This window comes from Eschrichtius robustus, chromosome 12, assembly GCF_028021215.1.
Source record: "Eschrichtius robustus isolate mEscRob2 chromosome 12, mEscRob2.pri, whole genome shotgun sequence".
Classification (NCBI taxonomy): Eukaryota; Metazoa; Chordata; class Mammalia; order Artiodactyla; family Eschrichtiidae; genus Eschrichtius; species Eschrichtius robustus.
In genome coordinates, this window is record NC_090835.1 from 69,223,879 (window position 1) to 69,244,287 (window position 20,409).

At 50.7% G+C, this 20,409-nt stretch overlaps 1 protein-coding gene across 2 annotated transcripts in view; it reads left to right on the forward strand.

The window, feature by feature from the left end:
- The first annotated feature begins 370 nt into the window (after window positions 1-370).
- SCUBE3 (signal peptide, CUB domain and EGF like domain containing 3) overlaps window positions 371-20,409 on the forward strand; it is a 32,793-nt gene continuing 12,754 nt past the window's right edge. The window contains exons 1-6 of one of the 2 annotated variants that reach the window (XM_068557257.1): window positions 371-455; window positions 13,744-13,866; window positions 14,897-15,022; window positions 16,774-16,908; window positions 17,887-18,012; window positions 18,205-18,321. In XM_068557257.1, coding sequence (XP_068413358.1) covers window positions 371-455; window positions 13,744-13,866; window positions 14,897-15,022; window positions 16,774-16,908; window positions 17,887-18,012; window positions 18,205-18,321 — 712 coding nt within the window. The remainder of the gene's footprint in view (window positions 456-13,743; window positions 13,867-14,896; window positions 15,023-16,773; window positions 16,909-17,886; window positions 18,013-18,204; window positions 18,322-20,409) is intronic. The other variant, XM_068557258.1, reaches the window with a different exon arrangement.

Genomic DNA, 20,409 nt, shown 5'->3' on the forward strand with positions numbered 1-20,409 from the left:
TCTCCGCTGCAGCTCTCTCCAGGCGAAGCTGGGAATTGGGTGGGATTATACGGAGCAGCCCCGCCGCCGCCGCTAGCCGAGCCGGGCTTGGAGAGGGCGGGGGCTCCCCTCCGTCAGCGGCGCCGGGCGCCCCCAGCCTCGTCGCGCTCTCCGCCTCGCTCTCCCCGGCGTCGGGCCGGGAGAAGCCGGCAGCATCGAGAGCCTCTCGCCAAGGGCGCCGCGGTCCGCGCCCCGCGCCCGCACCCCCCGGCCCGGCCCCGGCGGGGCACCCCCTCCCCTTCCCCCTCCGGCGCGCGGGGACCCGGCCCGCTTCCGCCCTCCCCGGGCCGCGAGACCGACCCCGGCCGCCCGGCCGCCCGTAGCTTCAGCCATGGGCTCGGGGCGCGTGCCCGGGCTCTGCCTGCTAGTCCTGCTGGTCCACGCCCGCGCCGCCCAGCACAGCAAAGCCGTGCAAGGTAAGGAAGGAGGGGCGCGCGGGCGCCGGGCTGCCTGGGCTGCAGGGCCCGAGGGCGGGGGCGCGATTTCCGAGGGGCAGGGCAGGTGCTGGGAGGCGTGCTGCTGTCAGGAGCGGGCACTGTGCACCCGCACTCCTCGGCTGGGGGCCTGACCTCTGGGCGCTGCGCCCCAGGCGAAAGGCTGGAGGAGCCAGGGGCGGTACGGGTGAATGAAAAGTTTGGGGAGCCCTGGGCAGAAGTGACCACGCATCTCAGAATTCTGCCCGACTTCATTGCCACCCCAGCATCTTCCAAAGACTTCTTGTCCTCCAAAAGTATGAGAGAGAATCTTCTCTCCTCTCAAACATTGTCAGAAAACTTAAGTTCTGGCCTGGACAGACTGAAAGAATGAAAACTTTTTCAGCCATGCTATATTTCTTCCCCTCACCCCCAATCCTCAAAGTTAAACAGAAATTTCGAAGTTGTCTTATCAGAAAAATGTTAAACAAAAATAGGATCTTTTAAGGAAAACCAAAAAACCAACTGTCTCCCTCTGGATGGTAGGGGGCTGAAGAAGAGAAGAAAATTTCTGTGACTCTGGCTCCCGGCAAGAATGTCGCATTTCTGCCTCTTTGGGGGGAAATCTCTTTCGTCTTGCATGGCTTTCATTTCTTATCATAATATTTATTTATTAAGGCCTTGGGTTTCCAATTCCATTTAAATCCAGGTCAGAATTGCATTAAAATAACAAAGTAAAATTCCAGGCTGGGGAGCTCTGACAGATCCCTCTAGGAATTAGAGAGAGACAGGGAGGCCCTCCCGCCCCCATCCCTGACCCCAGGCTCATTGCCTGGCCAGTCCCAAGGCTGTGCTGGCAGAAACCAGGCTGGTGGGCTACAGTTCTCTTGGGGACAGACTCCCCTCCCCCTTGACCTCCTGCTGCACCCTTCCCCCATCGAGTCCTCACCCAGGAAGAGATTTGTATGGACAAAAAGAAAATTCCTCCTGCCACAGCTTTGCCCAGGAGAATATGATTCTGCCTATTGTCCTAGGGGCTCCTTGAAGCCAAGTTGGGGTGTGGAGGTGGCTGGGCCACCAGGGAAAGTTGAACTTGGAAGTTGGGGAAGTCTGAGTCTCTGGCAGTCGGGTCGCTGTGTCCTGGAGCCTGAGCCCTTGGCTCGTAAGCCGCTCTGTGTCCTGGATGGGCTCCCACTCTCTTAAAAGGAAGGTGCTATATCAGTGCCATGCTCTTCTCCCCAAGCACTGCCTCTTCAACTACCCCCTTCCTCCTCCAACCTGTCCTTTAACAGAACCAAAACACTGGAGACCCTCGGCTGTCAAATACCAGACCCCACCCCCACCCCTTCCAACCCCAAACTGCCTCTTCTCTAGTCCTGGTTCCAGACAGCTCACTACCACTGCCACCCCCAGGCTGGGAGTAGCCCCTCTCCCACTGTGGATTTGCTTGTGTTTTCATAAACAAAGGTGGCTTTTGTAGTGCATGCTGACTAACTCATAACAGGGAATTAGCTAGGGAGTTTAGTCTGAAGGAAGGAACAGATTTCATGCAGTAATCTAGAGACGAGATAAGGGCCTCTTTCAAGTTGAAGCCAGTGTCTGTAGTGGCCTAGTGAGGCTGGGGCCAAAAGGAGGAGCAAGCAGTATATTCAGGGGAGGTTTGTGGGGCAGATGGAGACTCCGAGAAGGGACAGGTGCCATCAAACCAAGGCTTTCAAGCCTGAGAGATCAACCTATCCTTCAGGGACAGAGGGACTCAGAATCTCTCAGAGGTACTTCAGGGCTCCCTCTTGGATTTCATCCTGCTGCTGCTGTGGGAAATGCAGCCGGAGTGGAGGCCCTGCCCTCAAGGAACTTACAGACTATAGTTTTGCCCACTGCTTATCTCACATTCGAGCCACACTTGCTCTGCCTGGGCTGCAGTTAGCTTTGCATCTTCCTTCCTTTTGATCCCTGAGTCTAGCTGGGCGTAGATTCCAAGCCTGTTGTTTCAGCTACCTTTAACCCTACTATTCAGGAAATTTATCAACCTGGTCTTCTAGAGTTGCCTCACAACAGGTTTGCTGGGGTAGGGGGACATCTCTGGTCCCAAATCTGCAGGCCAATGTTGCAGGAAGGACAAGTTTTGACCGGGCAGGGCAGCCTTACCCGTAGACGGTGCTGTGGACATTCCTTGCTCTCAGACATATCTCCAAGGTATCACCAGTGCCAGAAGGTGTGCTTTGAATGCCACATGCTTTTAAATGAAGCTCTAGCAAGTCTTTAAAATACCAATAACCTTGGTAAGTATCTTGCCAAGAGTTACTATCGCACTGGGGATATCTGGGCCTCTGTCCCTTTTCTCCAGAGATTCACCAGGGGAGAACCAAAGTGGTGTGGAATGGAGAGGAGGGGAGGGACGCAGAAGGGAGCCCTGAGTATGCAGGTGTGTGTGTGTGTGTGTGAGGTTTACCACGATCACGCACAGGTGACATAGCTGGTGTATGTCTCTGTTGTGACTTAGTTGTTAAGCATGTATACGGATGTTTTAGTGTCTTTGAGAACTGTGTGTGTGACTGGGAATGAGTGAGCATGAGGGTACATGATTCTGAGTGTTTTTCAAGTGCCTGTCTGTGTATTTTAAAGTAGACAGACTGGATAACCAGGATAATTGTTAACTTAAAAGCATTAATTTGCTTTGTTTTTTTTTGAGGGGGGGGTGGTGGTGTGCAGCAGTGGTTAAAAAGACCTAATCCTTGCATGGGGCTCAGGTTACAGCTGAATGAAAAGGTCTCCTGGCCTCCTGGGGAAAACTTGTCCCCAGGGCCGGCTGGGAGAGCCAGCCTGGCCATTTAGTTTACCTGGTTGTTTCCTCTCCTCATTAGGGCTAGAATTTTGATACAGTCGTATATTTAGAGTTTCCAAGTAACACCATCCCTGGGACTGAGAGCGTTCATCTGGCAGCAGACAGTGTCTCTCTGTCTCGATGCGTCTCTCCGGGTCTCTGTCTGGGTGTATATGTGTGTGTCTCTCTCTCTTTCCCCCACCCCTCTCTTCCTCTTTAATGTGGCCGTTTCCTCTCCTCCCCGCTTCCCTGGGCTCCTGTGGCCGGCTCTTACAGTGAGGGGACTGTTCCTCCTAGCCCCTCCCTCCAAAATATGAAATAAACCATAGCGGTGTCAGCGGGTGAGGGTGGCCCCGTGGGCAGCCGGCTATTGCCCGTGCCCCATCCAGGCCACACTGGGGAGAGAGAGGGAGAGGCAGCCTCCGCTCTTGGAGCCTGATCTTCCCTTTAAGCCTGACCCCCACCCCTCATTTTTCCAGAAGGGTGGAGAGGTGGGGGTGGACTGCTTAGCAATTCCTCAGGAATCCCTTTGACCTCTCTTCTCTCAGTGACATGTCCTCTAAGGGGGTGGGGAAAGCCTGGAGCCAGGGGAGAACTTTTCCCCTTCTCACCCTTCATCTCCCGAGTCTCTGCGGGGTGGAATGAGAGAGAGGGGACTAGAAGACACCGAGGCCAGAATTACTACGGGCAGAGAAAGAAGAAAGTTATCAGCACCCCTAAATGAGACTGTTTCCTGAAACCTTCAGGAATCTGAGCGCCTGAGAACCGGTTTGAGATGTAAGCAGCCGGGACCTGTCATAAAAGGAGCCGGCCCTGGGTGTGAGTTTGGGAATGCGCGGTGTGCACTCACTGGGGCGTGTGAGCGTGCGTGTGCATGACTCAGGGTGTGTGAGTGTGTGTCCGTGCTCTGGTGAGAGGAAAAAGGAAGCAGGCAATGTGCATTTTGTTTTCATTGGAGAAGTAAAGAAGTGGAATGGCTTGATCCCGTGTCTTGAACTGAGCATGGGGGAAGGGAGTGGATGGCTTCAGACCGTCTTGAGAAGATGGAGGTAAAGAGCTTGCTGCCTGAACTAACCCCAGTCCCTGCCCCCGGCTCTGGTCCCTGCGTGTCAGGGTGTGGGCCTCCTTTGACGTCCCATACCCCTAGCACGTGACCACTTATAAGAAAGAGTCCCTGTCAGGGCTGGAAACTGCAGAGTTACTCTGAGGCTGGCAGTACCCACAAGAGGCCCAGACCTGGGGACAGCTTCTTCAGGCTCAGTTATTAGACAGGAATCTGGAAACAGAGGGACTGCCGGCCCTTGTGGGGAAAAGTGATACAACTGCCAACCCAGGGATGTTTGAGGGGTAGAGGAGGTAGCTGCCTGGAGTAAGAGGGAACGTGGACCCTCCCCTCCTCGTCCCCTTTGGCCCCTCTGTCACCAGACTGGCCACTCTCTTCTTTTCATGCCCACATACTGCCAGCCCCAAATGGCACAGGGTGGGAAGTATGGTAGGTACCAGTGGATTTAGGTAAATGCAGAGCCCGAGGGTTGGGGCCTCTGAGGAAATAACTGAAATTCTCTTCCTCACTTACGAAATGGACGAGAGTATCCGTAGGGTCCCTTTCAGCTCTGAGATTATGCATCTCTTCAAAATCCTTCCTGCTGAAGGTGGAAGACACTATAGCAAGCCCCAATCCTGCAGCTGGGGCTCCCCAGGCTTCTTGCCTGAATCTCGTGCCTTTTTCTCCCTGGGCCCTGCTTCACTCTTTCCTGCCCGAGTCTACGTCATGTGGCTACTCTTCCTTTCTCCCCCCCCACCCCCAACAACTTTCCTGGAGCCTCACATACCCGATAGCTCTTACCGTGTCCTTAAGTGGAGTATTTCCCCCTGGAAACAGCCCCTGCAGGACACGTGTGTGTTTCTGTGTGCGAATGTACATGTATCCAACAGCATTGGGAAGTAGAGCTGAAATGTTTGTGTCCTGGGAACTGAGTACTCTCTGGGCAAGGCCCCAGGGCCCCAGTTCTTGCCCCACACCATATAGTCTCAGTTTCCAAGAGTAACCCTCTCTATTGTGCTCCAACCTAGACATCTCCCCTTTTCAGACCAAGGCACCGTCTTGTAGTTGCCATTGGATTTTGCAATTTGGCCCTACAGGCAGAATGATGCCCCTTAAATAGGGTGCTGTGGCCCTCACTCTTACCTATGGTTTCCCTGTGGCTAGAACCATAGCCCTAGAGATAGATCTGTGGGGTGTGGATGTCAGAGCCCCAGGCCAGGGGCTATGTGCCTCTGGTCACTGATGGTAACAGCTGAGGACAGACCTGGGCAGGAGCTGCTGGGCTGGAGAGAGGATCCAGAATAAGGAAACAGATCTAAGGAATCCCTCCGAGAGGGTGGAGTGTCAGGATATGTGGGCTTGGGGGGAGCTGGGAGAAGGGGGGCGCTTAAAGGGTAGACCCTGGGGAGCAGGTTTACAGAGAGGACGTTTTTACAAGTTTCTAATTATATTTATTTGGAGTTTTCCTCTGGCGGTTTGAAGCTGTTAACAGCAGGAACCTGTATCCCTGGTGTTTGTTTTTGTTTCTAACCAGCTGCTTCGCCCAGCCTAGTGAATCCAAGGGCAGGAGACACCTGCCCGCTGCCGCACTGCCCACCCCTTCCTCACTGCAACTCTGTCTGCTCGCACCATGGTGCAACCACCCTCCTTCGCTGCCCACACACAGCCCTGCCCTCCTCCCTGCTGCCCCCATGCCCAAAGCCTGGGAGCATCTGTTTGCCTACTGCTGACTTCCTCCCAGGAACATCCGAATGTCAGTTTCAGGCCATTCCGTGGTTCCATAGTGGATGCTTGCTTCGTGCTGAACTAAGTGCTGAGTTGGGGTGGGGGGGGGGCGATGACAGCTAAGGCACGATTCCTCCCTCATACGTTTATAAAAGACATTGTATACTGAGAGAGCGCCAGACTGGGAGTCAGAAAACCTGAGTCCTGGCTGTACACTAGCTGTTTTCTCTTTCCCAAGATACTGTCTCTGGCGTGTTCCTCATCGATTCAGTGAGACAGGACTGTTTGAGAACCACATGAAATGGCCTACATGAAAGAACTTTGCATGCTTAATGGAATTATACATCATCTGACATCATCACTGTTTATCTTGTTATTTTTTCCCATCAATTTGGAGAGAGAAGACTGATCATCATGAAAAGGGAATGTGCCTCAGCCCACGGCCTGACTCCCTCTCCAGTATTCTGTTCTTTCCTCCCCACTCCCACTACCCTCTACCCTACCCATCCTCTAAACACCTCTGACTCAGGGTTGTTGGTTTAGTCCACACTGAAAGGGAGAAAATTCTTGTCCATTTAGGGGCACATTCACATAAGCAAGGAGCTGGATTAGGAATAAGATAGGACACTATCAAGTTCAGCCCTGCACCTCTCCAGTCACCAAGCACCAACTGCTTTTCCTGGCTCTTCAGTTGAGCAGGCTAAGCTTGTAGGAGAGGGAAGCGTACTTTTTTAAAAAGAACAAAGTACTCTGTCTCCTCTCCTTGGGGTCGTCTGTGTGGTTTCCTGGACTCTCTCCAGGCCTGTTCACCCCTGCCTAGGCTTTGTCCAGGCTGAGGATGGGCCCAGGCTCCAGCTGAGGTCACAGCCCAGTTCCAAATTGAGAAGACAGCCTGAGAAGCCAGAGCTGGGATGCCAGTCTCCAGCATGTGCACATACGGGTACCTGCATATGAGCAGATATGCACATATGCAGGTACACATATGTGCACATGCTGCAGGTTAGGGTGTCATGGCCAAAACCTGAGCTGGTTCTACTCTGGATGTTACTTGGATGTGGGAGGCAACATGGAAGAAAGGAGAGGGGAACTGACCAGGAGCAGCAATGGAACGTTGGCCCCTGGTGCCCTGTCCTGAAGGTGTTAGCACTGAGGCTGGGGAACGTCTGTCTGACAAGGATACTCTGAAGAGATGCCTGAGTAACCCCAGATAGCATCTGAAGACCCTGAGGACCTGTGTATTCTATAGGATTCCCTCTTATACTAGATTTGTTGGTCCCATCTCTTCTGGCTTCAGCACGACCAAATAGATGCCTTTAAGTGGGTATCTTACCATTTCTGAGTTACCAGTCTCTCTACCCTTAACTTAAAACTAAATTTCTTGGGACTGTCTTCTACCCAGCACAGTTGTGGGGTTACAGGAGAGAAAAGAAGTGAGCTTTTTCTCTGCAGTAACACAGAACAGGAAGGATGCCACAGTATGGACCTCATCCACTCACCCGCCAACCCATCCATCTATCCATGCATCCATCCATGCATCTGTTTAGCAAATATTTACTAAATGCTTTTAATATATTAGTCTGTCTTGATGAACTGGTTTGCAAGGCAGAAATAGAGACACAGATAGAGAACAAATGTATGGACACCAAGGGGGGAAGCGCGGGGGTGGGGGGGCGTGTGTGGGATGAACTGGGAGATTGGGATTGACATATATATACTAATATGTATAAAATAGATAACTAATAAGAACCTGCTGTATAGCACAAGGAATTCCACTTCTCTGTACAGTAGAACTAACCCAACATTGTAAAACAACTATACCCCAATTAAAAAAAAAATATATATATATATATATAAGTCTGTCTTGTTCACTGCTGAATGCCCAGCACCTAGCACAGTGCTTGGCATGTTGCAAATGCTCAATAACTATTTGTTGAATGGTTAAATGAATATGCTCAACTCTATTCTAGCTGCTGTACAGGTTTCAAAGATTCAGAAGCCATGGCCTCAGGGAGCTCAGAGCTTCCATAGGAAGATAATACACAGGAACCAAAAGTTAAGTAATGGTGTAAGGTAGCATGTGGGAGGCATCACAAGATAGCAATTGGTCAGAGGATGAGAGAACCTGACAGTAAAAGCCTTTGGAGTTAAAGAGAAAGAGTAAATTAGAGAAAGCTGCACCAGTCAAAGGTAGCTTCCCAGCAGTGGCACCTACACTGGGTCCTCAATGATGGGTGAGGTTCGAAGGCATTTCAAGAGAGGAAAATAGAGGAATGAGGTAGACACAGCAAACATCCTGGGCTATCCTGGCTGGGCAAGAAGGATGCCACAGCCATGTGGGCACATGAGGCCACCAAGCAAGCTCCTTTGGACCTTTGCATTGGGCCCAGCAAATTTGTCCACAACTACCCCCAGCCCCTCTGAGTAGTAAGGTGACAACTGTAGTAACATAAAGGTGGGGTAGACTCTACCTACGGGCATCTGCTTCTCTGCAGCCTGCATTCCTGCTCATTTTCCCTGGTTATTCCAGAGCTGGACCTGGGCAAAATTTTGAAGCAGATAAAGTGTTTCCTTGGGGGTCCTCCTGCTTCCCTTTTAGGGTACACTTCCCCATCCTCAGAAGGGAATCTTAATGCTTAAGCCTGTGTTGTAATAATCCACCTTTTCTAGTCTGTCCTCTAACCCTCATATCCCCCGCCTCATCCCACCCCTCCTCCCTGTTTAGCAGAATTTATGCAGTGCTCTGTTAGGTGCTGAAGCAAATCCAGAAGAAACGTCAGATGGTGCTGGGAAAAGCTGCCACCGTTACAGACCTGTGCATTCATGCCAGGAGAAGGTGAGGCAGGGAGGTCTTGGCTCATCTGTAGTGTCTTTGCAGCCACCACTCTCCCCTGATTCAGCTTGTGATCCAGGCCAGTGCCTGGGGTGGGGGAAAGGGCACAAAAGGACAGCCTTTACAGAGGATTGTGGAGGGCAGCTTTTTGGTTCCCAACTGGCCTCTCACCCACTTCACCTGCTGCTTGGGCAGTTCCCAGCATGGGCAGAGTAGGCAGTGACATAGATACCTTTAAGGATATGTCTCCCCCAAATTCCCTGTACCATCACGTGCTCCCCTAGTGCCGCATCTCCCCACACCAGGCCTCAAATGGGGCTTTGGGAAGGGGAAGGGGGAAGGGGAGAGGGGTTCAGAAAGGATACTGGGGAGAAGGTTGGAGAGAAGGAATAAAATAACGAACCTTTATTGAGCATTTACTGTATGCCTGCACTGCAGTGCTAAGTACTTGATAAGTATTAACTCATTTGATACTCATGGTGGCCCCATGAGGAGGTGCTGTGATCATTATTCCCATCTACAGAGGAAGGAGCCGGCAAGTTCAGAGGCTGGCCCAGGACCACAAGGACATGCGTGCAGCTGGCATTGAACAGACACAGTATCACTCCAGAACCCCTTTTCTCAAACATTCTGTCATGTTGTTGCCCCTGGTCTCTTCCCAGCTTGGGCAAATAGTCTATCACATTATCTGAGTTGGGAAAGGAAGACAGAGAGCAGTCCAGACTCACCCTGGAGATCCTGATGCAGCTGGTCTAAGAGAGTGCCCAGACAGTCACATTTTATTTATTTATTTATTTGTTTGTTTGTTTGTTTTTGGCTGTGTTGGGTCTGCGCACGGGCTTTCTCTAGTTGCTGCGAGCTGGGGCTGCTCTTCATTGCGGTGCGTGGGCTTCTCATTGCGGTGGCTTCTCTTGTTGTGGAGCACGGGCTTTAGGCGTGCGGTCTTCAGTAGTTGTGTCTCGCGGGCTCTAGAGCACAGGCTCAGTAGTTGTGGCACATGGGCTTCATTGCTCCAAGGCATGTGGGATCTTCCCAAACCAGGGCTCGAACCCGTGTCCCCTGCATTGGCAGGCGGATTCTTAACCACTGTGCCACCAGGGAAGTCCCCAGACAGTCACATTTTTTAAAAGGTCCCCTGGGAATCCCAGGGTGCAGCCACTGGTCTAAACCAATCCTTGCCCAACAGTATCACCTGGTTTGTCAAGCCAACTAGTAAACACCTGCACCCTGAGAGAATGAACTAAGATGAGACTGTGCCCATGGGTGTTGAAGGGATCCCTGCATGGACAAATTGGGGGTGGGCATATGTGGGGGGAGCTCTGAAAGAACGAACTGGCAAAAGGAGACACTGGATATAATTTGGGGCCCTACTTCAGAGCTCTGTTTTAGGCTTGTTCTGCTTCAAAAGATTCCATCCAAGTAATAATTCCATCCTCAGTGAGTGACCAGCCAAGTGAGGAAAGCTGAACATGCCACACAAGATGGCTTTAAAGCATTAGCAGAGCAACTCAGTAATAGCTGCAAGTGAGCTGAGGCAACCTGAGTCCCCTAGGACCTGGAACTTACCAGGAATAGTGCTTACCAGGAAGAGCTTTTGGGAAGACAATTTTTGAGCCAGGTTTGGGAAGCTGGGAACAGTGTGGCTACAAGAAAAAAGAAAGGACTGCATTTCAAATGTGAAGAATGAGATGTGTGAATGCGTGAAAAGGGGTCGAATGGTTTAGGTGTTGGAGAGGGATAAGTATTATGAGTAGGGGATGAGGGGGAGGGGTAAGATGGCAGGAAAAGCCCAACTGCCTGAAGGGTCTAAAGGTTCTGCCAGGAAGCCTGGGTTTGCTGCAGTCAGCATCAGGATCCACTAGTACCGGTGAGCATTGAATCGGAGGCAAACGGAAGAACTGGGAGCCCAGACAGCCTGATGTAGACTGTTGTAAAGCCCCAGCTGATTCAGAGACAAGCATGTACCTCTGAGATGGCCCTAGAGGAGGAGCTTCCAGATGAGTTTCCAAGTTGTCCTTCTGGCCGCTGGGGAAGGGATGGAGTGACACAGAAGGGGAAGAGGGCTCAAAGCAGGATGAACAGGATGATTGTTAGTCACTGGCATTGTCCAGTGCTCTGTACCTGCCTCTAAGACTCACAAGGGTTACCACAGGGAAGGGGGTTATCATCCAGTCCCCTTTCCTCCGGGGGACCCAGTAAGAACATCTAAAACTTTGGATTCCATTCAAAGATTAGAATTAGTTGTTAAAAGATATTTTCCCCAACATGGGGGGCATGTGCAAATGTGGGGACAGAGAATAAGGGCTTGGACCTCAGAGTGCCTAGTCTTTCTTCATGCATTTAACCACAGTTGAAATGTCCTTTCCCCTTCTAACTGTCTAATGGTTACCCAACTTCCAAAACTCAAACTTGAGTCCCACTCCTCAGGGAGTTTTTTTGGTCCACTCAGGCCCAGGGTATCCCTTATTCAGAACTCCTAGAGCAATGCTGTCCAATAGAACCTCCCGTGATGTTGGAAATGTTCCATGCCTGTGCTGTGCACTGTGTTAGCCATTAGCCACATATGGCTATTGAGCACTTGGCCTGTGGCCAGGACAACTAAAGAACTGAACTTTAAAGTAATTTAAATTTAAATAGCCACATGTGCCTAGTGGCTACCATCTTAGCACAGTCATAGAGCACCTGTTATCTGAATCAGTGATTTAATCATTATCATCTCAAGCTTCCGATACTTTATTAGGTACTTTACACAAATTATCTCATCAGCTGTTCACAGCCTCTCATGAGAAGGTATTATCATCCCCATTTTAAAGAGGAACAAATAAGAGAATCAGAAAACACGCCCTAGAGAGTGGTAGGGCTGGATTTGAACCTGGGACTGGCTGATTATTGTCTTTCTACAATAGGACGTTTCTTAGTACCATTTTCTCTTCATAAGTTGGACAAACTGATTCTCCATGCAGCCTCTTACTATCTACACAGGTCCCTCTTGCCCTGTCTCATGAACTAGAATTCTATGCCCCCTCTTCTCCATCCATTCACTTTGGGATGACTTCCTAGGGTGAGCTACCAGGCAGATGCCATGACTGCAGAGCCTGAGGGAGGGGGAGAATAAGTGTGAATTACAGCAATTAGATCACTGGGCATGGTGGACTGCTGCAGAGGGGTCAGAGAGTTGGAGGGTAGAGTGCAGAGCCGAATAGAAGCCCAGAAGATTTGAGGCAGGTGTTTGGGGGCACTCTTCCAAATTTCAGTTCCCTTCTTAGCCCCAGGAAGCCTCAGTCCTACCCTGGAAGTTCTTGACATCAAAAAGAAAAGAACAGTTAACTGTTTCAAGCTAGGACTCATGGGTGTCTATAAATTGGAGCAATTACTGATCCATTCATTCATTCATTCAATAAAAAATATATCAAGCACCTTAAGGATTTGGATTCAATAGGTCAGCAATCAGGCCTAAGAATCTGCATTTTAACAAAAGCCAAGCAATTCTATGACCCACAGATCACACTTGGAAGTTATGATCTTGATTTCAAATCCCATTTCTTTACTTGCAGATTGCTACACTACCCTGGGTTTCCTAGTTCACAGCTAGAAGTTGTCTCTTCCTCCTCTGATCTTCCCTTTTATGGAGATTCTCAAGCCTGGCTGCATATTAGACTCACCTGGGTAACTTTAGAAAAATACTGATGACCAGATCTCAGCCCAGACCAGTTGACCAGAATTTCTGGAGGTAGCACTTGGGCATCTCCTAGGGGAGTTGGCTCTGATGTGCAGCCAAGGTTGAGGACCCTCTTTCCTTATCTCTAATGTCCTCGTGGCACTCGACACATCCTGCTTCATGTTACTTTTTTGTCTCTCCTTTTGGCTGGTCAGAGTCATCTCTGAACCTCCACAGCCTTAAATTATAAAGCATTTTTGACTGAAACATTTTCACCTACTTCAGTTCAGCTTTATGGGCACCATAGCATTGCCCCAGAAGTTGGAGTCTTTTGCCCAAAGATGATAAATTATTCTCTTTCCTATGTCCTTTCTGAACATTGTCTTTTCTGCTAGATCTTGGGTGGCCTCTTCTTCAGCAGAGCTCTGTGAGTAGCACCTTGTGTCAGAGCGAGGTACACCTGGGGTTAGATGAAAGAGCTCAGGGTGGTGGGATGGATGGGCCTGGATGAATCAGCTGGAGAGCCGCAAGGGCTGCACTTATCAGGCTTCAGGTTGCTGGTGCCAGCCCCTGCCAGCTCCTAGTCCCTCTGCTGTTGAGGGATGGGCCTAGGCAAATCTTCCAGGATGGAACTTCTTTCCTTCAAAGATTCTTGGCGCCATGGTGGGCAAGTGGGAGCAGGCCTGGTCTCAAGTGGAATTGTGAGGCAGATGAAGATTCCGCAGATGCCCTGTCTCCCTTTCTTCTTCCTTGAATTACCAATAGTCGCTGGACCCTGCCACTTTCCCAGAGGCCACTGTCCCTGTACCTTTCTCTTCCCTCTCCTTCTAAGTCTGCTCCTAAGAAAGGTAAACTAATTCACCCTAGGTTGAATGTTTCCAATCAAGTGTGCTACCTACCCAGTCCAAAGGTTTTTTGTTTGTTTGTTTTTAAATCAAAGAGGAGTGTTTCAAATGATGGAATTTTAGCTGTCATTGTGGATTAAGTATTTTTGAGGGGAGTGGGCGTTCTTTCTGAATTCCTGAAATTACAGGAATTTCAGGAATTCAGAAAGATTCTGAAATCGGAGGGGTATGGGAGGCCACCTGCTTCTGGAGGGGTTGCTGTCTATTTTAGAGGAGAGGGGATTTTGCCCTGAGGGACCACCTTCAAGACACCCCTTGGGAGGTTCCAAGAGAGGGTCTCATGTGTTCCTTCTGCCCCTGCCAGATGTGGACGAGTGTGTGGAGGGGACTGACAACTGCCACATCGATGCGATCTGCCAGAACACCCCACGGTCGTACAAGTGCATCTGCAAGTCTGGCTACACAGGGGATGGTAAACACTGCAAAGGTGAGCCTGGGAGGGCACCTGGGGAAGGGGGACCTGCCGGAGAGGGGAGACCCCCACTGAGCTGCTCTCAGTTGGCCACGCTGTACATTACACTAAAGCCTGCAGTCCCTGCTGGCGTGGGGAGAGGGCTGGAGGAAAGCTGTTTCTTCCCAGAGAGGGTGTCATTTTCTAATTTGCACAAAGGCACCACCATATATGCTGGCTAAGGCCCTGGTGGGAACAGTTCACAGCCATACAGCCTGACTGGGTGGGGGGATCAGAATCATGGGACTAAGGCCTGAGGTTCCCTGACACTGGACCCTCCATCTTTAGACCCTTATGCCATGCCCAAAAAGAATGAGAACAGGCAGTTTACCCTAGGGGAAATTCATACTATAAACAAACACATCTCCTCATAATTAAAGCAATGCAAATTAAAGCAGTCTTGAGATGTTACTTTAAATTTATGACCTTCGGTGCTGGTTAAGACTTCAATGCACAAGGTACACTCGTTAATTCCTGGTGACATTATGATTTGAAAAGTGATTTTGTCATACCTAGCAGGAATCTTGAAGTTATTTATACTCTTTGACCCAGGAATTTCATGTTCAGGAACTTGTTCAAAGGAAATTCAAAGAAACAATATATGGGAGAATATATATATATATTTTTTTTTTTTGGGAGAATATGTTTTTTGATGCATCATTTATGATAGAAAAATAAATGGGAGGAAACTAACAATAGAGAAAAGGGATTAATAAGTTATGATGTAGCAACATAATGGAATATTTTGCAGCCATATACAGTGATAATTGGAAAGACTGGATGGAAATGTAAAAATGTTTATGACTTAAGTTTAGATGAAAATAGCAAAATGCAAAATAGTTTGTAGGCTATGAAAGTAACTATGGGAAACAGAGACACATACACAAGCACACACATACACAGAGGTTATATATTTTTTTAAAAACCACCATAAGGCTGAGCCCAGGGGTGGACAGTCGGGGGCATGCAGTGGGGTCCAGCTGCCTCAACTCCTATTTGCCCACAGATGTGGATGAGTGTGAACGGGAGGATAATGCAGGTTGTGTGCACGATTGTGTCAACATCCCTGGCAATTACCGATGCACCTGCTATGATGGATTCCACCTGGCACATGACGGACACAACTGTCTGGGTGAGCGAGGGTGGGGCAGGGCATGTCTTGTGGAGGAGGAGGTGTCTTTAGCCTTTTCTATTCCCAGGCAAGAAGAGGAAAGTGAACAAAAAGCTGCATTCCCACAAAATAGAAAACAAAGTCAGCCTCCCCCTGGAAACTAGATGCTGAGGATGAAATAATCCTTCTGCTGGATGAAAAACACGAAGGAGATGCTGCTAGAAAGTGTTCTCAGGGGAAGGGCCAGGATATGACAGTAGTGGGCTTAGTCACAGGAGGTGGAGCATGGTAGGAAGATGATTTGGCTCCAGACAGATCCTGGCTCTGCTGCTTACTAGCTATGGAGCCTTGGGCAATAGGGATGGTGGTATCCCACTCAAAGGGCTGCTGTGTGATTCACCATGAGAGAACATGTGTAAAGAGCCCCGTACAATCCTTAGTACATGGTAAGTGCTCGATAAACAGGAGGAATGTCAATGAGGAGGAGGAGGAGGAGGAGGATGCTTCCCTAACCTCAGGGTTAGGGTTCAAACTCTCAACATTTGGCTTTTAGGGGAACCCTAAGTCATCCATGCCCTTGGCTTCAGTTTCCCCACTGAGAACTAGAGGAAAGAACTTGGCTAGAGTAGCAAAATCACAAGGCTGGAATAGAAGGGAGCAAATAGAAGGATGGAATGTAGGACGGGGTAAGAGCAGGAAGACAGGGATAGGGAGAAGTCAGGGGTGTAGGAGATGGGACAGGAACAAGGCAAAAAAAAGTATACCTCCTTGGCTTTCCCTACAGATGCATGTCTCAGGCAGGAGCCTGCTGGATCTGGGCCTCTCTGCCCTTGGCCAGAAGGGTGAAGGACAGGGTTTCAGGGCTCAGCAGAGACGATGGGAAGAGAAGGACAGATGAGGCCCTTAGGAGTCAGGTCCCTTAGGAGCTAGATGGTCCATTTGGGTCCATCTCCCTGATGCCTCCCTGTGCCAAGGAAAACTGAGAAGGACTGTGAACTTGGGAGGGTAGTAAGTAGCATAGAGATGGAGTCAAGGCATTGAAGTGGGAGCCCCGGAATGAGCTTGGCTTTGGGACCTGGGGGTGGTGATTTGGGGTTGGTAATTAGGGTGTGGCCTGGCAGCCCTTCCCCCATCCCTCCCTGCCAAGCTACCAGACTTTGTTTTGTTAAACCAAAATAGGAGAAAGGCTAGGGAATGTGGCAGCAAGCCCAGGCATGGGGGAAGGGGAGGAAGGACGGGGTCATGGCCTGTCCACAGAAATGGTCCCTGCCCCACAATGAGTTGAAGTTCACTACCTTTCCCCACCCTGTCCCTCCAACCTCAGCACCGTGGCCAAAGCTCTCCCTGCACATGGAGCCCTGATTCCCTGGCTGCTCATCACAACCAGCTGCCCACATTTCCTCCCCATCGTCAATCTCCATCCTTATCTTCATCCCTGTTTCTCTTGCTCTGACTTCTTTCCTAATGTCCTCTACCTTCAGACCCAATTTCAACAGGTGAAGGAAAGGGAGGCCATGTTGGAATGTCCCCTCCCCACCTGTGTAACTCCCCAGCTCTGCCCTCTTAGGGTGGCCTCTTCACAAGCACTGGAACATTAGCTGATGAGTGGGTGAGAATTGCCTAGCATAAGGCTGGGAGTTGGATTTCAGTGGAGGGGATGTGCATGTGTGCTGGATTCTTAAGACTGCTTTCAGCCCTGGGTGCTGAAGTCCCAGCGCATAACCAGACCCTGGCCCGCACCCATGGCCTCACCAACCACCTATCCTGCACAGATGTGGACGAGTGTGCCGAGGGCAACGGTGGCTGTCAGCAGAGCTGTGTCAACATGATGGGCAGTTATGAGTGCCACTGCCGGGAGGGCTTCTTCCTCAGCGACAACCAGCACACCTGCATCCAGCGGCCGGAAGGTCAGCCTATGACCTGGGAGGGCCCAGCCCTGCACTCCCAGCCTTCTCTCTCCACCTGCTCTGGAGCTTCCCCTCAGTGCCCCCCAGGTCCCACCCTCTGCTACTCTTTCTTCTCTTGTCCCTCAACCCAATTACATCCTAAGGGTTCCATGGACAGATACTCGGGGTTACAGCAAAATCTGGGAGAATTCATTTGGGGCTGGGGGTCAGTATGGGATTGAGGCTACCATGGGACATCCTCTGTGTCCAGACCCAAGATGGGTGTCGCTCCTAATTGTAGATGGCTGAGCCCTAAGCCGATGCTATCTGAGAGGACCTCACCCATGCCTTATTCCTTGGATTGGCTTGGGAGGGCCAGGCAGGAGCAGTGGGGTATGTGTTGTCTGTTTCTGTGACTCCGCCATTACCCTCCCACCCCCGCCGACTGTGACATCCCTGAGGGCAGAGACTATGCCTAATTCATCTTCGTATCCCCAGAACCTAACATACTGCCCTGCTTGTAGTAGGAGCTTAATAAATACTTGTTGAATAAGACATATAGTAATTATCTGTACTAATTACTCCTCACTCACAGGATAAATGTTACTTATCTTCTTCCCAGTTTGACTGTAAGCTCTTTGAGGAAAGAGATCATGTCTTATATTTTTCTGGATCCTTCCTAGATCCACCCAGTACCAGCACAGTGCTGGGCAACTATTAGACACTAGTTTTTGGTTGTTTGAAGGAGAGGGTGATCATGCAGGGTTGAGGGGCTGGCTGTCAATACTCATATATCATTCAGAATAGTTCTGAGCTCTGCTCACTAGCACCCAGCTCTATGGGCAGGACAGGGGGCCTGTGAGGGGGAGCCAGTCTCCTCTGTGTTGTAGCCTCAGTGAAATCCTCCCACTTCCCTAGGCCCCAGCTATCCCTTCTAGTTTCTCTTCCTCTAGGCGTCCAGGAGTACAGAACATTCACCGCCCTCCTCTTCCCTTTTAGAAGGAATGAATTGCATGAACAAGAACCATGGCTGTGCTCACATTTGCCGGGAGACACCCAAAGGGGGTATTGCCTGCGAATGCCGCCCTGGCTTCGAGCTCACCAAGAACCAACGGGACTGTAAATGTGAGATAACTGGGCTGGCAGTGGGGGAGAAGGGGAGACAAAGAGGAAGGGCGTGGGGCCTTGGCAGCAAGAGGTGGGAAGAAAAGAGAGCGTGGGAGAGGCAGCTAGATTAGAGGACCAGTCTCCGTGTTATGGAGAACTGGGGTCCCCAGGGAGAAGCAAGCTGACAGGCCTCCCGCCCTCTCTGCACAGTGACGTGCAACTATGGTAATGGTGGCTGCCAGCACACGTGCGATGACACAGAGCAGGGTCCCCGGTGCGGCTGCCATGTCAAGTTTGTGCTCCATACCGACGGGAAGACGTGCATCGGTGGGTGAGGCCAGTGGAGAACTCAGTCCACCTGTGATGGGGGTGGGGGTAGGGGCCCTTGGGAACCAGGGGAGGGGGGAGCACATGGGGCCCGGGTGCTGAGAGCAGAATGACTGGTGAGTGGGTTGAAGACCCAGACAATGCCAGGTCTAGTGAGAGACAACTCTGAGAGACTGAAGGGCTCACCTGACCCTCCTCCCCTCCCCCACCCATTGGTTCTGCTGCCCCACCCCTGGGAGCCTCACCATCCTCTTCATCCAGGATAAAGTGTTGCCAGGTTGGGAATAATTAGCAGAGGTGCTTGTTGACCCAGGCCATGGTTGAGAAGGGGGAGGAAAGCTGGGGCAATGCAATGGATTAAGCCTGAGCAGAGGTCCTGGTTGACAAGTATGGTAAGATGGGAGCTGTCACAACCCAGTGTCCCCACTCTGGAACTGAGGGTGGGACACAGTGCTCTTTCCTGGAACAAACAGCCTTGAACTGACAAATGGGGTTTCCTGGCTCCAGGTATCTTTTCCTCTCTCTCCTTGCTCTCCTCCTGTAAATCTCCTTTCCAGTCCTCTTACCCTAGGCCCCCATTTCCTCCTCTCTCCTCCACATTCCAGTGGAGCTCTGCCTGTAGCCTTCCCACTTCCTCGCCAATTCCGGCATCCCATCCCTCTCACCCTGGTTTGGGGCCTTCTTAACCCCTGGACCCCTTGTCCTGAAGTCCTAGGCCTTACCTCACATATCTTTAGGTCCCATAGATGAATGAGTTCAATTCCTTAATTCCTAATTCTCTAAAAGTCTTTAGTTTTTATTGTTGTTGTTGTTGTTTGTGAAGGCCAATTACTATGTGCTCACAGAGTGCTGAGAAAGACAATGGGACAAGGTGTCCCCTTGGAAAAGTGGGAAATGAACGCGGAGAGTTTGGGCAGGGGGAAAGGCTGTGTTGAGCCAGGCAGGGGCAAGCTTGTCCTGTGGGCACGGATGGGCGTTCATCTCATGGGATACAACATGCTGGGGATGGGAAGGTGTGAACACAGTCACTTGGTGTGTTTATGAGAGACAAGATATTCCAGTTCAGAACCAGACTCTCTCCCACCTCACTCCAGAGACCCACCCCGTCTCTGCAGAGAGCACTGCCTTTCCCCCAGACACAAGAACTGGGGAGCAGACGGTGCTCTTAAAGGTCTCCTTCAGGTACCTACCTGCTCCAGAGACTTGCACACACAGTTTTAAAGCTCCTTAATTAAAATCTCTCTTGCTACGTGTTTCCCCTCTGAACTAACTCGCCAAAATCTTGGAACATTTTCAGGTCTTCGTGTTGCCTTCTCCAGGCCGGTTTGTTCCAGCTCCTTTCATTTTTTCCCTCATAAGTCTAATTCTTCTGCTTTCCAAACCTCCTACGATGCCCTGGACCACTCACACATCCTAGAGACTCCCAGAAGAAATTGCATGCAGTCCCCAAAGAAAAGCTGCATGTATTAGGACAGAGCTTGGGGCCCATGGGTGTGAGGCCGGGTCCCTCTCTGATGTGTTTCTGTTTAGATAGTCCTGGGCATGGCTGCTTTTGAAAATACTCCTATTAAGCTTGAGCTCTTCTCTAATCAAGACCCATTCCACGCTCTGGGCCATGGCCAAGTGAGGCAGAAGAGAGCAAATGAGGCTGTTCTAAGGTTCATAGCTATGTCCTTTCCAAGTTCCTCTCCCTCTTCTCCAGTAGAACTTATTTTTACCTTGACCTGTATCTCATTTTTCTCCCCAGCCCTGGTAGAAGGAAACTTCGTTGTTCGGGGCCATCAGGACATTCAGATTTAGTGGGGAGACTGAGAGGGCGGTACAGGTTAGCAGAAAGGGTGGGCACCCTCTGGGATTTGGGATTTGGCAGCTTGTAAGACTTGAGGTTGCATCCCAGCTCTGCCGTTGGCATGCTGTGTAGTACCGGGCCCATGACTGCCCCTCTCTGAGACTCAGCTTCCCATCGGTCACTCGGTGGGAGCCTGGCTTCTTGGAGAATACCAGGCAGGACAACCCTGGGGAATGAAGTGTAGGAGCCTCAGAGCTTATCATTTAGGGCCAGTGGTTTGGGCCTGCAGGGAGGAGGAG